At 43.0% G+C, this 13450-nt stretch overlaps 1 protein-coding gene across 3 annotated transcripts in view; it reads left to right on the plus strand.

The window, feature by feature from the left end:
- The window catches only part of LOC112931812 (ATP-binding cassette sub-family C member 12), a 65488-nt gene extending 57365 nt beyond the window's left edge, over nt 1-8123 (plus strand). For 2 of the 3 annotated variants that reach the window (XM_026014558.2, XM_072744247.1), the window contains exons 24-29: nt 2328-2517; nt 2970-3129; nt 4135-4213; nt 5242-5355; nt 7102-7266; nt 7372-8117. In XM_026014558.2, coding sequence (XP_025870343.2) covers nt 2328-2517; nt 2970-3129; nt 4135-4213; nt 5242-5355; nt 7102-7266; nt 7372-7464 — 801 coding nt within the window. In that variant the 3' untranslated portion in view covers nt 7465-8117. Of the gene's footprint in view, nt 1-2327; nt 2518-2969; nt 3130-4134; nt 4214-5241; nt 5356-7101; nt 7267-7371 lie in introns of all 3 variants that reach the window. The other variant, XM_072744237.1, reaches the window with a different exon arrangement.
- The last annotated feature ends 5327 nt before the right edge of the window (nt 8124-13450 follow it).

A 13450-nucleotide genomic window follows, 5' to 3' on the forward strand; every position in this document is an offset into this window, starting at 1 on the left:
AATCTTAAAATAATTTGTTCCAACTCTCTGAAGAAAGTCCATGGTATTTTGGTAGGGATTGCATTAAACGTGTAAATTGCTCTGGGTAACATTGACATTTTCACAATATCAATTCTTCCAATCCATGAGCATGGAATATTTTTCCATCTCATTGTGTCTTCCTCAGTTTCTTTCAGAAGTGTTCTGTAGGTTTTAGGCTATAGATCCTTTACCTCTTTGGTTAGGTTTATTAGTAGGTATCTTATTCTTTTGTGTGCAATTGTAAATGGGATTGACTCCTTAATTTCTCTTTCTTCAGTCTCATTGTTAGTGTATAGAAATGCCACTGACTTCTGGGCATTGATTTTGTATCCTGAGTGGCTAACTTTCGTTTCTAAAAATTAAAATTTGGGAAACCTGGGTGGCTCAGTGGTTAAGTGTCTGCCTTCGGCTCAGGGCATGATCCTGGGGTCTGGGATGGAGTTCTGCATCAGGGTCCCTGTGGGGAGCCTGCTTCTCCCTCTGCCTGTGTCTCTCATGAATAAATAAATATTTTTTAAATATTTAAAAATTAATATTTGATTGGCTAAAATTGTAAATTGGAGAAAAAACAATAGTTGAACTCTTCTCTAAAATCTTTTTTTTCTTTTTAAGATTTATTTATTTATCTTAGAAAGAAAGAGCGCATGGGACGGGGGCAGTAGAGAGAGAAGAAGAGAAAGAATCTCAAGCAGACTCCCCGCTGAGCAAGAAGCCCTATGCAAGGCTCAATGATCTTACAATCCTGAGGTCATGACCCGAGCTGAAACTAAGAGTTGGACGCTCAACCAACTCTACTAGTCAGACGCCCCAGACGCCCCTTCTTTAAAAGCTTTTATGTTCAACTTATAAATCTTGCTATTCTTTGAAAAGAAGTCTAGACAAGTTAAGCAATCACTTTTAAGGGCCTCTGAATAGCATTTGGCCCCATTTACAAATTTAGTTAAACTCTTTAAAACATTTTAAACTGTAATTTAGAATTAGCGCATTTCCTTGAATACTATAAGTATCTTGATTATCTGATTTAACAAATAAACCTTCCAGAGATTATATAAATCTAATAAGTTACACTTATAAATATAGCAAGCTTTATATTTGCATAACCATCCCAATGCTGTAGATGAACAGTAAACTTTTAACTTAAAATCATGTTTAAATAAATTATTGAATTGTACATTTAAATTAGAATCACAGGCCCTTATGTTACTAATATTATTATACTTAAAACACCAGATATGCAGATTCCTTAAACTGAAAATACTACTCTTACAATTTAGCTTCTCTTATATATATATGTGGGGCTTGAACTCACAGCCCTGAGATCATGACCTGAGCTGAAATCAAGAGTCAGACACTTAATAGACAGAGCCACCCAGGTGCCTCATACTTCTCTGAAATATTTTTGTTATGAATTTTTGATTTCCTGGGGGTTAAAAATATTCACTGTCTAGGAATATGATTATTTTCTCAGCTAATGTTGGTTGCTAATCACAGATTTGGGCTGGTCAGCCACCCTACAGGGCACATGCAGGCCTTCTCATCACCAACAGAGACTCATCACTTTCAGAGGAGGTGTTGGTTTTATAACACAGCCAAGTTGCTCTACTCCTTACTTAGACTTTGCATGTCTTGAATCCTTGGGAAACTAAAATGTCTTTTCCATGTAACTTTAAAGACCTCTGAACTTGACATTCTGCCTTCTTGCCCTCTTCCTACTTCTAACACCATGATGACTCTTGCAGATATTGAAATCATATCTGATCAAATTCTGCAAATCTCAAGATTTGGTCTGGATTTGTCACACAGCTTCAAGGTCACACTCCTGACATTTGCCCAGGCCCACAATTCCCAGTAGGAACTGTCCCTTATAGTTATCCATCTCTCTATTCACTAAGCTCCAGCTACATGACTTTTCTTTCTATTCCTCAAAATGACCAAGGCCTCAGGGACTTTGCATTAGCTGTCCACTCTTCCTGGACTCAAATCTTTACAGCTTCTAGGTCTCCACTTGTATGCCATATCCTCATAGATGCCTTCTTCAACCCTTAAGTTACTTTTACTCTGCCTACCCATTTCCACCACTCACATTCTATATTCTTTTACAATACTCTGTTTTATTGACTTCACTTCTGATTTAATTTCTTGTTTATCATCTGAATTCCCCACTGGAATGTAAGTTCTTGGCTGAATTTATTGGTCTAGCTCACACAATGAACACCAGTACCTAGAATTGTGGGAATGAATGAATGAATTGAATGAATGGAAAAGAGAATGGTTATTAACCTGTCATTGGTCATTCTGCTTTCCAGACCTGTGTTCCTGAATGCAGTCACCCCCTCAAAGTGGAGACTTGTCCCCACGACTGGCCCAGCTGTGGGAAGATAACATTCAAAGACTATCAGATGAGATACAGAGACAACACTCCCCTTGTCCTTGACGGGCTGAATTTAGTCATTCAAAGTGGGCAGACAGTTGGGATCGTTGGAAGAACAGGCTCTGGTGAGGACCAGCTCTGACTGTGCTTCTTTCACGTTGTTTTCTTTGCATTTCCACTGGGTATGCTTAAGCCACACCAGAGGGCGGCATCTGCGTGTGGTGGATTGGCTGTTTTTTTCCTCCTCAAATCTCTTTACTGTAAATTAGGATTTCAGGTTGAATGGGTGTGTGGAGTTGGAAACAAACACACATTGGTTTTTAAATTAATTAAATGAGAATCATTCTGGTGAAACGAGGCCCAGAGAATGAGTCATGTGTTAACAGCCTCTGCAGGGATGGGCAGGTTAACTGCGTCAGGGCAGCAGATTGCCCCCACAGAGTGAGGCCTTCCTGTCTGCCCTGTCATCTGCACAGAGCCATTTCACTGCATTACAAATTCCCTTGATTAAATACTTGGATATGATAGAAGTGGAAACTGATGTTTGATTTGCTGTTCTTGCTTTTATTGTTCCCAGGAAAGTCATCTTTGGGAATGGCCTTATTTCGTCTGGTGGAGCCAGCCGGCGGTACGATCTTCATTGATGATGTGGATATCTGCACTCTTGGTTTAGAAGACCTCAGAACCAAGCTGACTGTGATCCCCCAGGATCCTGTCCTGTTTGTAGGTACAGTAAGGTAGCTGTTTTTGATCGTCGTGCATTCCTATTTTTTGGATAGTAAAAATCAGATCAGCCAGGAGTTTTGTGAAGGGTCCATAGTGGGAATGAGGGAAGCAGCATCCTGATGTGCTCATGAGCACTGCTAGTACCTGTTCCCTGAGTGAAGCCTTGGGAGGAGCTAAAGACTAGGGCCCCAAACATTTCCTGTATCTTGGGAGCTACATCACCAATAAGTGAGATGTTTACACGTAGGGAGAACAGATATCCCAGTTGGTCCTGGAAAGCCCCAGTTTATGCCTGTGTCTCAGCATCCTATCATATTCAGCAACAGCCACTCTCAAAAGTACCCAGTTTGTAAAATAAAGTAAGCGGTTACCTATGTATGTAGCCATCCACAGGGAAGCGCATCATTCCCACTGAGGAGTGAACAGAGGTTGTTCAAGTACAAGAGCAGTAGGGTTGCAACTTCTACAGGGCTCAAAATCTGCTGTCAAGGGACAAGGAGAAAACCAGTTTCTCATTTAATCCAGTGCAACAGCTGCTTCTCTGATGAGAGGGGTATTTCTCCCATTGAGCACCAGATCAAATAGTGGGCTGTGTACTAGACTCATACCCTGCAAATGGGGTACAAAGGCCTGGGAGTTGCAACTATATCTCTTGTTTCTGAAGGCAGAGCGAATGCAGTGGCAGAGTGAGTCCCACCACCACCTCCGCCTCCACCAAGAATTCGCAGAGGGTCAAATGCTTTCTGCCACACCTAGCCACTGTGAGGACCAAATGGGTCTTCCTGAGTTCCTTGCTCAGTGCTATCTCTCCCACCTTGGTGGTTTCTGCCCCATCAGAGAGCTGGGTGTTCCTGTTTCCTTGGCCTGAGGTTGGTTTTCCTGGGCTAGGCACTGCTTTTGGAGGTGCAGGGGTCATCACAAACCACCTCCTGCTCTCTTCCACATGCTGCAGAAAACATGCGCCCCTCATCTGCCTTCCTCAGAAATCCAGCTCCCTGTTCTTTCCTTTATTGCAGATACAACCTGGATCCCTTTGAGAGCCACTCAGATGAGATGCTCTGGCAGGTTCTGGAGAGGACATTCATGAGAGACACAGTAGGTCTCTGGGGCTGTCCAGGATGAGTCTGTTTCTCAGCACCAGGGACCCAATACCTGGCTCAGGTTTGAATTGGACAAGCACTGAGCCAGCATTTGGTCAGGCTTATTTTTATTTGTTGGCATCACGTATGTCAGTAGAATGTGATCCCTATTTCCTCTCTGTGGTTAAAAGCAACCACAGGTAATATGTATTAGGCCTCTGTAATGGTCCAGTCAAGAGCTCTGCGTGTGTTATCTCACTTGGTCCTGTCCTGACTGCAGCTCCCTGAGGTTGGGACTTCTGCTCCAACTTAGAGGTGCAGAAATGAAGACTCAGGGGGGAAAAAAAAACATGTGTAGGCTAGTAAGTAGCAGAATGGAGACTTGAACTCAAGTGCATCTGACTCTAGAGCAGATGGGGCATCTTACTGCTCTGCCAATAGTCTCCTTTGCTTATGGGAACAGAGAAGCCACAGGACGGTGAGGGGGCATGACATGCTCTAGGAATGGCAAATTTCTGTGAGATGGGGTCTTGTCTTACAAGAGCTGTAGCTGGGGTCAGCAGGTGAGCACGGCCACCTCTACAGCACGAGGGGATTTTTTTCCACCAAGACTTGGTATGAAGGGGAGCATGTCCCAATGCCAATATGACTGCATAAATCAGACACTGTCTTACCTTTCTCTGATGACTAGAAAACTCTCCAATCCCATGTCTATTTTGTCCATGGACGTAAGGACCCTGGAAGCCATTTACACTTCGTTTGTGTTTCTCTAGAGCCATATGTGCACCATTTGTCCTCTTTTGGCAAGGTGTCTATGAAGCTCTATGAATCACACTGTGATTTTAAATTATTAATGTCCGCCTACTCCCTGGTCCTTCCCTGGTGCCTGTTTGCGATGTTGAAATGATTGTTGTTTTGTACTTTCTTTTCCTCAGTAAAATAAAGCCAGCTGATGAATGCATGAGAAGGGGGCAATCAATATAGACGATGCAGGACAATTTTATAGATCATCAGCATAAATGTGGCATTTTCTGTGTTTTATAGATAATGAAACTCCCGGAAAAATTACAGGCAGAAGTCACAGAAAATGGAGAAAACTTCTCAGTAGGGGAACGTCAGCTGCTTTGTATGGCCCGAGCGCTTCTCCGTAATTCAAAAGTAAGGAAACAGCACGGAAAATGGATTGGTCAAATTTTGGATATTTCCCGCAGCGCCACTCAATCCAGGAGGTAGAGCCACGTGTTTGTCTTTCAGCAAAGAGAGAACAATTGAGCCATTTAAAAACCGATCACTTTCTTTTAAGACAAAGTTGTAAGGGGTAAGAATTGAAAAATAACAGCCATTTATAGCAATAGCACCTGCCTCCCCTGGGCCTCCCCCTGGGAAGCTGTGCTTAGGTATTCTCTCTGTCCTGAGTAGTTTGAGTATAAGAAATCTGCCTCTCGACTTTTTTTTGATTTGTCCCTCAACAGTTCTGAGGCCTGATAAACAGTACCCAGGACGTTAAAGAAGACCTTCAGAATGCTAAGATTTGAGAATTGTAAAATTTATTATCCTCATTTTTCTTAGGGACTTAGTCATCCTCGGTTACTGATCAAAGAAGGGATTGCTGTTACTTTAGAAATCCCATTCTTAGGATGCCTGGGTGGCTCAGTGGTTGAGCATCTGACTTCAGCTCAGGGCATGATCCCGGGGTCCTGGGATCGAGTCCCGCATCAGGCTCCCCGCAGGCTTCACCTCCTGCCTGTGTCTCTGCCTCTTTGTGTTTCTCATGAATAAATAAATAAAATCTAAAAAAAAAAAAAAAAGAAATCTCATTCTCTGAGCCCTGATCAAAGTGTAACCCACCGTGTGTATTGTGTAGACCTACTAATGGCATGAGAGAGAGCCAGCACCAGCATGCATTGTGTGCTGGCTGAGGCACTATGCACTGCTAAGTGGTTTGTGTGCTGTCTTTGCATTTCATGGTCATAAGAAGGTATAACCCGCTTTTACAGATGAGGACATGGAATCTCGGGGAAGTTAATTTAACCAAGGTCAAGCAGAGTTAGAGCTGAGCTCAAGCCCTCTGACTTGCAAACTAGCACTGTGGTAGGTAGAATAACGCTCTCCCCTGCTGAAGATGTCCATGTCCCGATAGCCAGAACCTGTGAATATACACCACCTTACCTGAGAGAAGGAGGCTTTGCGGGTGTGATTAAGTCAAGGATTTTGAGCTAGGGAGGTTTTCCTGGGTTACCTGGGTGGGCCTAGTATAATCAGGGAGGTCTGTATAAGAGGGAGGCAGGAGAGTCAGAAGAAGAGATGTGACCAATGGAAGTAGCATAGCACGAGCCAAGGAACACAGCTCCAAGCAGCTAGAACAGGCAAGGGAACAGCTCCCCTCTAGAATGTAGCCTTGGCAATACCCTGACTTTAGGAATCTTGACTTCCAGCACTGCAAGACACTAAATTAGTTGTTTCTAAGCCTCTAAGTTTGTGCTGATTTGTTGTAGCAGCTATAGGAAACAAATATAAATTATTATAGTTCATGCTGACTCATGTTAGCATGGTAGATAAAGCATCTTCCCAGCTTCTAAGATTAGAATAAACCACTTAAAAAGAGAAGTAAAAAATATATCACCTTATTCTTTTGGCCAGTCCTTCCAAAGATAATGGAGGTGCTATGAATTGACTTTTGCTGTTATTTTTCTAACCTCTAGAGATGGACACTTAGCTCATGACTTTTCAACACTTCTCCTCCTCCTCCTCCTTCTTTCTTCTTCTTTTCTTCTTCTTCTTCTTCTTCTTCTTCTTCTTCTTCTTCTTCTTCTTCTTCTTCAAGTAAGTAGAGCTAAGACTGTGAGTTTCCCTCAGGTGCAGTTTTTGCTTAGTGTGACTTTTACAATGTACCTTCCTCAACAGATCATTCTCCTTGATGAAGCCACCGCCTCCATGGACTCCAAGACCGATACCCTCATTCAGAGCACCATCAAAGATGCCTTCAAAGGCTGCACGGTGTTGACTATTGCCCACCGCCTCAACACGGTTCTCAACTGCGACCTCGTCCTGGTCATGGAAAATGGGAAGGTGCTGGAAGTTGTTGGTATAACCTCCCCCAAAGGCTTCAATGCTTTGGACTCTAAGTGAGTGGGTATTTTCTGCCAATTTCAGCTCTTTTTCTCTGACTTTCAGGTGGTCGAGTTTGACAAGCCTGAAGTCCTTGCTGAGAAGCCAGATTCTGCATTTGCAATGTTACTAGCAGCAGAAAACAAAGTCCGACTGTAAAGATCCCTGAGGGGGCCACATCCACTGATTTTAGAGGAGGAGAAGGATGCTTCAGATGAGTTGGATGAGCCTGCCAGAGAAGGGCCTGCAATTGCAGGCAGCCCTTCCACCCCTGACACAGAGGTTGCTTTCCAGCCTCGCCCAACCTATGCCTCCAGACCTCACCTGGCAGGCTTGGGATTGGTTCTGGGTGGTAAATTGAGGCAGAAGAAGCTAATGAATTAAAAAACTGACCCTCACCTCCTAAAACCCTAAGGGCCCTATCAATGTGTCCCCATCAATACTACCGCAGTGCCTGAGAATGGAAACATTGTAATTCTCAGTTACATCTGATCAAACATAATGTGAAAATACCCAAGTATGAAATTTATAAAAGGTTTCCTGCCTTGTTATCAGAAGGGAAAAGAGCAGAATTTCCTTCCTATTGAGGTCCTATTCACATCTATTTTGAGTGTGTGACAAGCAGTAACTACATAGATCTGTAGCATGAAAGATTGATTACAGTGTTTGGTGAAAAAGTTTTTTTTTAAAAAATCATATTATATGTTCCATTTGATATATTAGAATAACAAGGACAACAAAAGGTTGGCATTTCTCTATAAATGACATTTTTATATCCTCTATTTTGGTCATTAAAATGCAGTAGGAAATTAAACTATCCTGAAATGTTGCCTTGCAATTATTTTACTGAAGCTCTTCCACTTTCTTTACTATTTCCTTTCACAGACCCTTGTTGCTTTCCACATTGACTCAGTAATAAACCCCACAGCATCTCCCAAATAAAAGTTTTTTTCAATCGTAAGGTTTGCTATGTCAGAGGCAGGAAAAGTACGTTTCTAGTTGCCTAGGAATGAAAGCTGTTGATTCATGGTAATATTTGAAAGGAAAGGAAAAAGGAAAAGAAAGGAAAGGAAAGGAAAGGAAAGGAAAGGAAAGGAAAGGAAAGGAAAAGAGAAAAGAAAAAAAAAGAAAAGAAAATATCCAAAGGACTCTTATGCAGTGTGTGCCAAGGGCACACCCATGGTCTGACTCTTTTTCTCCCCTTATGTTTGAAGTCTCCAGTGATGTTTTGGTGAGGTTCTCTGGACTTGCCTCGCAGCCCCCAGGCTGAGCTCTACATTTGGCACAGGGCAGCGATGGCCAGCAAAACTTCTACTTGTGTCTCCTATCCACCTCCCCTTCTTAGTCTTGGTCACATACTTCTCCCCATCCTTTCAAACTCACACACACATGAGTGGCATGAGAGTGTGAGGTTATAACCTAGCTACAGATACACAGGAAGGAGGAACAGAGGTATTATTTGAACCCTAACCAGGCTGACCCTAGGATCCCTGCTCCTAACCCCTTTGCAACAGCTTCTCATGCCCCTTCCCTTCCGCCTGTAGCAGGGACAGCAATGATTGTCAGCACTGAACACTGGGGAGAGTGACTTCTGGAAGGATGGCTGTTGTTTTCATGTGTAATGACACAAAACAGTCTTAGTGAGCCCCCCACACCTTACTGTCGCTGAACTGTCCCCAGGGAGAAACTTTGCTAAATAATAGCAACCAATATTTAACCAGTAGTCCTCAAAACACAGGCTAGTTAATCCTCACCATATCCCTGGGAGGTAGGTACTAGTGTTATATTACTGATGAAGAAACTGAGGCTCAGAGAGTAACCTGACCAATGTCACAAGTCTGCCTGTCTCAACACAGGCAGGCTGACTCTAAAAGGTGTGTTCTTCAGTCCATTTAATACTGCTAGGAACTGGAGATTCTCCAGGTGGAAGGGAGCCCAGCTGTAGTCTTGTAAAACCTGTGCATTGGTCAGTATGGACTCAAATAGTTGGTAACAAGCAGCCCCAGATCTCAGTGGTGTCTTTTCTATTTGTGTAACATGTCCATAATAGGTCAACTGTGCCTATGCTTTTTATCCTTTTCGCTCTGTGGCCCAGGCTGGCAGAGCATCCTCTGCCTAGCACATGACCAGTCTTGTGGCAAAGGACAGACAGACATGACAATCAGAAGTGACACGTGCCATTTCTCCCCTGTTACACAGGCAAAGCAAGCCACATGGCCACTCCTGACTTCAGTAGTAAAGGGGGTGCATACTCTGGGGAGGGGTACCACAGCACATGGTGAAATTTGTCCCCAGAGGTAGTTGTATAATCTACCTCTTGGGACGGGCAACAGATACTTTGAATAATACTACAACATCTCACAGACTGAATTTGGGTCTTGGTTTTGCCACCGAGTAGCTGTGTGATCTGGAGAAATTAGCTTGCCCTCTCTGAGCTTCCATTCCCTCATCTGTAAAATTTGGGGTTTGGACTGAATGCTAAGGTTCTTCCCAGTCCTGACTTTTAGCTATAGGAGGAAAAAAATGAGAAGGAGTGGAATTTTTCAAAGAGTGGGATTTAGACTTTTTAGGGGAATTACAATGAACCCTAACTGTAATTCAACATTTATGGTAAAGGCTATATTTGTAAAGTAAGTCGAACAAAGTTTAACCAAGTTCTGAGTCTTCCTTAGTGCCTCCTTTGATGCTTTTTGCACATAAGAGCTTCTTTGAAATTTTATTCTCATTTTATTTTGGTGGCCCAGTTTTATTCTGCTCTGTTCATCTGCCTACCTATCAGCTGATCTATGATTTAAAGCCTCTGAATATCCTTTCTTAGGTGCTAGCAGAGAAAAAAAACACTTATAAATATTATTATTATAAATTAAATAAATTGCCTGTGACTTGTTTCCCAGTTAGTTGTGTTCTGAAGCTGATTGTGAAATGCTTGACCTGGAACAAGGGTAGGTAAGCCACAGCCTGTAGGTCAAATCCAGCCTGCCACTTGTCTTTATATATAAATAAAGTTTTATTGGAACACAGCCATTCTCATTTGTTAATGCATCACCTATGGCTGCTTTCACATTCCAATGGCAGAGCTGAGTTTTTGCAGCCGAATGCATGTCTTCTAAGCCAAAAAGATTTACTAACCTAGCTCTTTACAGGAATTTTGATCACTCCTGGTTTAGGCATTTGTATGTGATAACAATTTAGGTCAATGAGATGTGAGAGGGGAGTCAGCTGGGGATTGGGGGAGGCAGGTTCTGGAAAGCATTTTCTTCCATTGCCTGGCATATATGTCACGTCTGAAGCTATGGCAGCTCTCTTATGACCACGGAGGAAGTGGAGAGATGGACAGAGCATAGGTCTATGTTTGCAACATTGATCTACTGGCTTATCAACTCTGCTCCCACTCCACCTCTTCTTGTGCCAGAAAATATATTTTCCTTATTGCTCAAGCCAGCTTAAGCTGGTTTGCTGTTACTTGCAACCCAAAGCATCACTAACAATTCAGAGGACAATGATGTCTTCTTTCCTGGGACACTGATGATTCTGACCCAAAGGAAGGAGAATCTGGGTGCCTGCCTTGGGAATCACACCTGTCTTCCTTGCCTTAGTTGTGGCCCAAAGGAGCATTAGGTCATATCTAAGCAAGAAGGAGTTTCCAATTCACATCTCCCCCTGAAAATTCACACCATTTATGAATATTTTCCTCAACTTTCCTCCCTGCTGCTTAAGATCAGAAGGACTTAGAAAGAACTCACAGAGTTTGTTCTTGCTATTTGAGTGAACAGATCTGAAATTGGCCCAGAATTGTTGGTAAAAATGTGAAATATTCTCTGCTAAGAGTTGGAATCGCTTTGGCCAGAACAGCATGATTTAAAATGAATTGAAAAGCGCAGGAGGTCAGTTTGGGGTCAAATGGACGATCAAAGAAATCACTTTTCTTTTGGCCCTGTGTAGAAGGTCACCTCTGGGTGAGGCTAAATCCGGCATTAAAGCCTTCAAATAAATGCTGATTTCCATAGAGAAGGTCTGCCTGACTTCACAATGTGCATGTTCATAGCTCTTGCTGAAAAGGTTTCCCCCTGGTGGGACCAGCATTAAAGGGCCAGGCTGAGTCTGTTTTTAGGGTTTCAGTAAGAAGCATGGCAGCATGATCTGTACCCTTAGCTCCAGGAGCCCCTGCAGCTCTGGGCCTCCTTCACGTGGCAAAAAACTACACCCAAAGGAACTAAATTTGGTTTTACATTTCTTCAAAACACATTGTTTTATTATGTTAAAATACATGTAAAATTTACCATTTTAACCATTTTCAAGTGTAGGACTCAGTGGCATGAAGTATACTTACATTGTTTGCAGCCGGCAACATCATCCATCTCCAGAACTTTTTCATCTCGCTAAACTGAAACTCTCCCCATTGAAACATGACTTCCCAGTCCACCCTCCCCCAGCTCTCTCGTAACCACCATTTTACCTTCTGTCTCTGTGAATTTAACTAATCTAGGTGCATCAGAGATGCGGAATCATATAGTGTTTGTTTTTTTGTGACTGGACAGTCTTTTAGCACAATGTCCTTAAGGCACGTGTCAGACATTCATTCCCTTTTAAGGCCATTCTAGTAAGTGTGAAGTGGTATCTCTTTGTGGTTTTGATGTGTCCCTAATGTTTAGTGATGCAGAACATCTTTTCATGTGCTTATTGGACTTGCATTTCTTTAAAGACAATTTACATAGAATGTAAAAATCTTAACAGAAGAGACAGTGTTCTATCATTTGCAAAGTTCCTTCTCTAATACAGCATCTGGAGTAGATAGTCTGTGTCAGAATATGGACGGGAATTTAGAGAATATAATTATTAACTATGGGCTAAGCACCTGATGTACGTCATATCATTAAGTCCTTCAAACAGCTTTAGACATGGTTCTCCCTGTTTGCTTGGGGAAATCATGCAACCTGCCCAAGGTTACCCAGATGGTAGGTAGGGGAAAGCCCAGAGCCTAATCTCTCAGCCCAGTCCCTTCACTTCACAGATTAGAGAACTGAGGCCTACAAAGCTCCAAACTGGTCTAATGTCACCCGGAGAATAGCGGGGGAGGATTAGTACCCTGAATTCCAACTTAGTGCTATGCCCATGATTCTGCATTGATTGATGCACAGACTGCTCTCAAAAAGGCCAATGGTGGCCCAGTTCTGTGACCCAAGTCATAAAAGAAATAGAAAACAATAGGTCTTTCCTCCTATTGGAGGATCATTGTATTACTAGAGAGATGACTTAAAAGTGCCAAATACCATAAAATGCTGGAGGACAGAATGTAAGGTTAGATGTGAGCTCATTCATTCATTCACTCATTCATTTACCCGATTCTTCACTCTCCATATCCATCCTTTCATTTAAAAAAGAGAGAGGTGGGACACCTCAGCAGTTAAAGTGCCTGCCTTCAGCCCAGGGCGTGATCCTGGAGTCCCGGGATCAAGTCCCACATCGGGCTCCTTGTATGGAGCTTGCTTCTCCCTCTGCCTGTGTCTCTGCCTCTCTCTCTCTCTCTCTGTTCTCTCATGAATAAATAAATAAAATCTTAAAAAAATAAATAAAAAAGGGAGAGGTGAATGATGGTTGGCAGAGATGAAGATGATTCTGGAAATGACCAATGACCTTTGTAGGACATGCAGGGGCCAGGAATCTGATGGGGACTGGACAGGGTGTTCCTGGTTGGGGAAATCATCCAGAGTCCTGAAGATAAGGTTTAGTTTGGTTGAGGGAGACAGCAAGCAACTGTCTAACTAGGGCTGACAACTGTTTGGAAAATTGTCAGGTACTTCACTGTCTGCATCTCCAAACACAGTTGGAGACCACCAATGGTTTGGATACAATTGGTGATAGGAGAACAGTTTGTTGTAGAAACAATTAGGGCAGCGCTGGGAAGAACCCATTAGCAATCACAGGAGTCTAGCCAAGGAAAAGCAGGGCTTACGACAATCCCACTGCAGCAGAGCCAACAAGCTATGGGAGACAGAAACTGGTTGGTTCTGACACATCACTCTGTTCCCCAGGGCAGGAGGGGTGTCCTGAGGAGAAAGGGCCAGTGTGGCACACGAGGGTCACATTTGCCAGTCTGTAACATGTACCCTGCCCCGACCAGCAGGAAGCTCTCTCTCGGGCATGC

Source organism: Vulpes vulpes, chromosome 2, assembly GCF_048418805.1.
Source record: "Vulpes vulpes isolate BD-2025 chromosome 2, VulVul3, whole genome shotgun sequence".
Classification (NCBI taxonomy): domain Eukaryota; kingdom Metazoa; phylum Chordata; class Mammalia; order Carnivora; family Canidae; genus Vulpes; species Vulpes vulpes.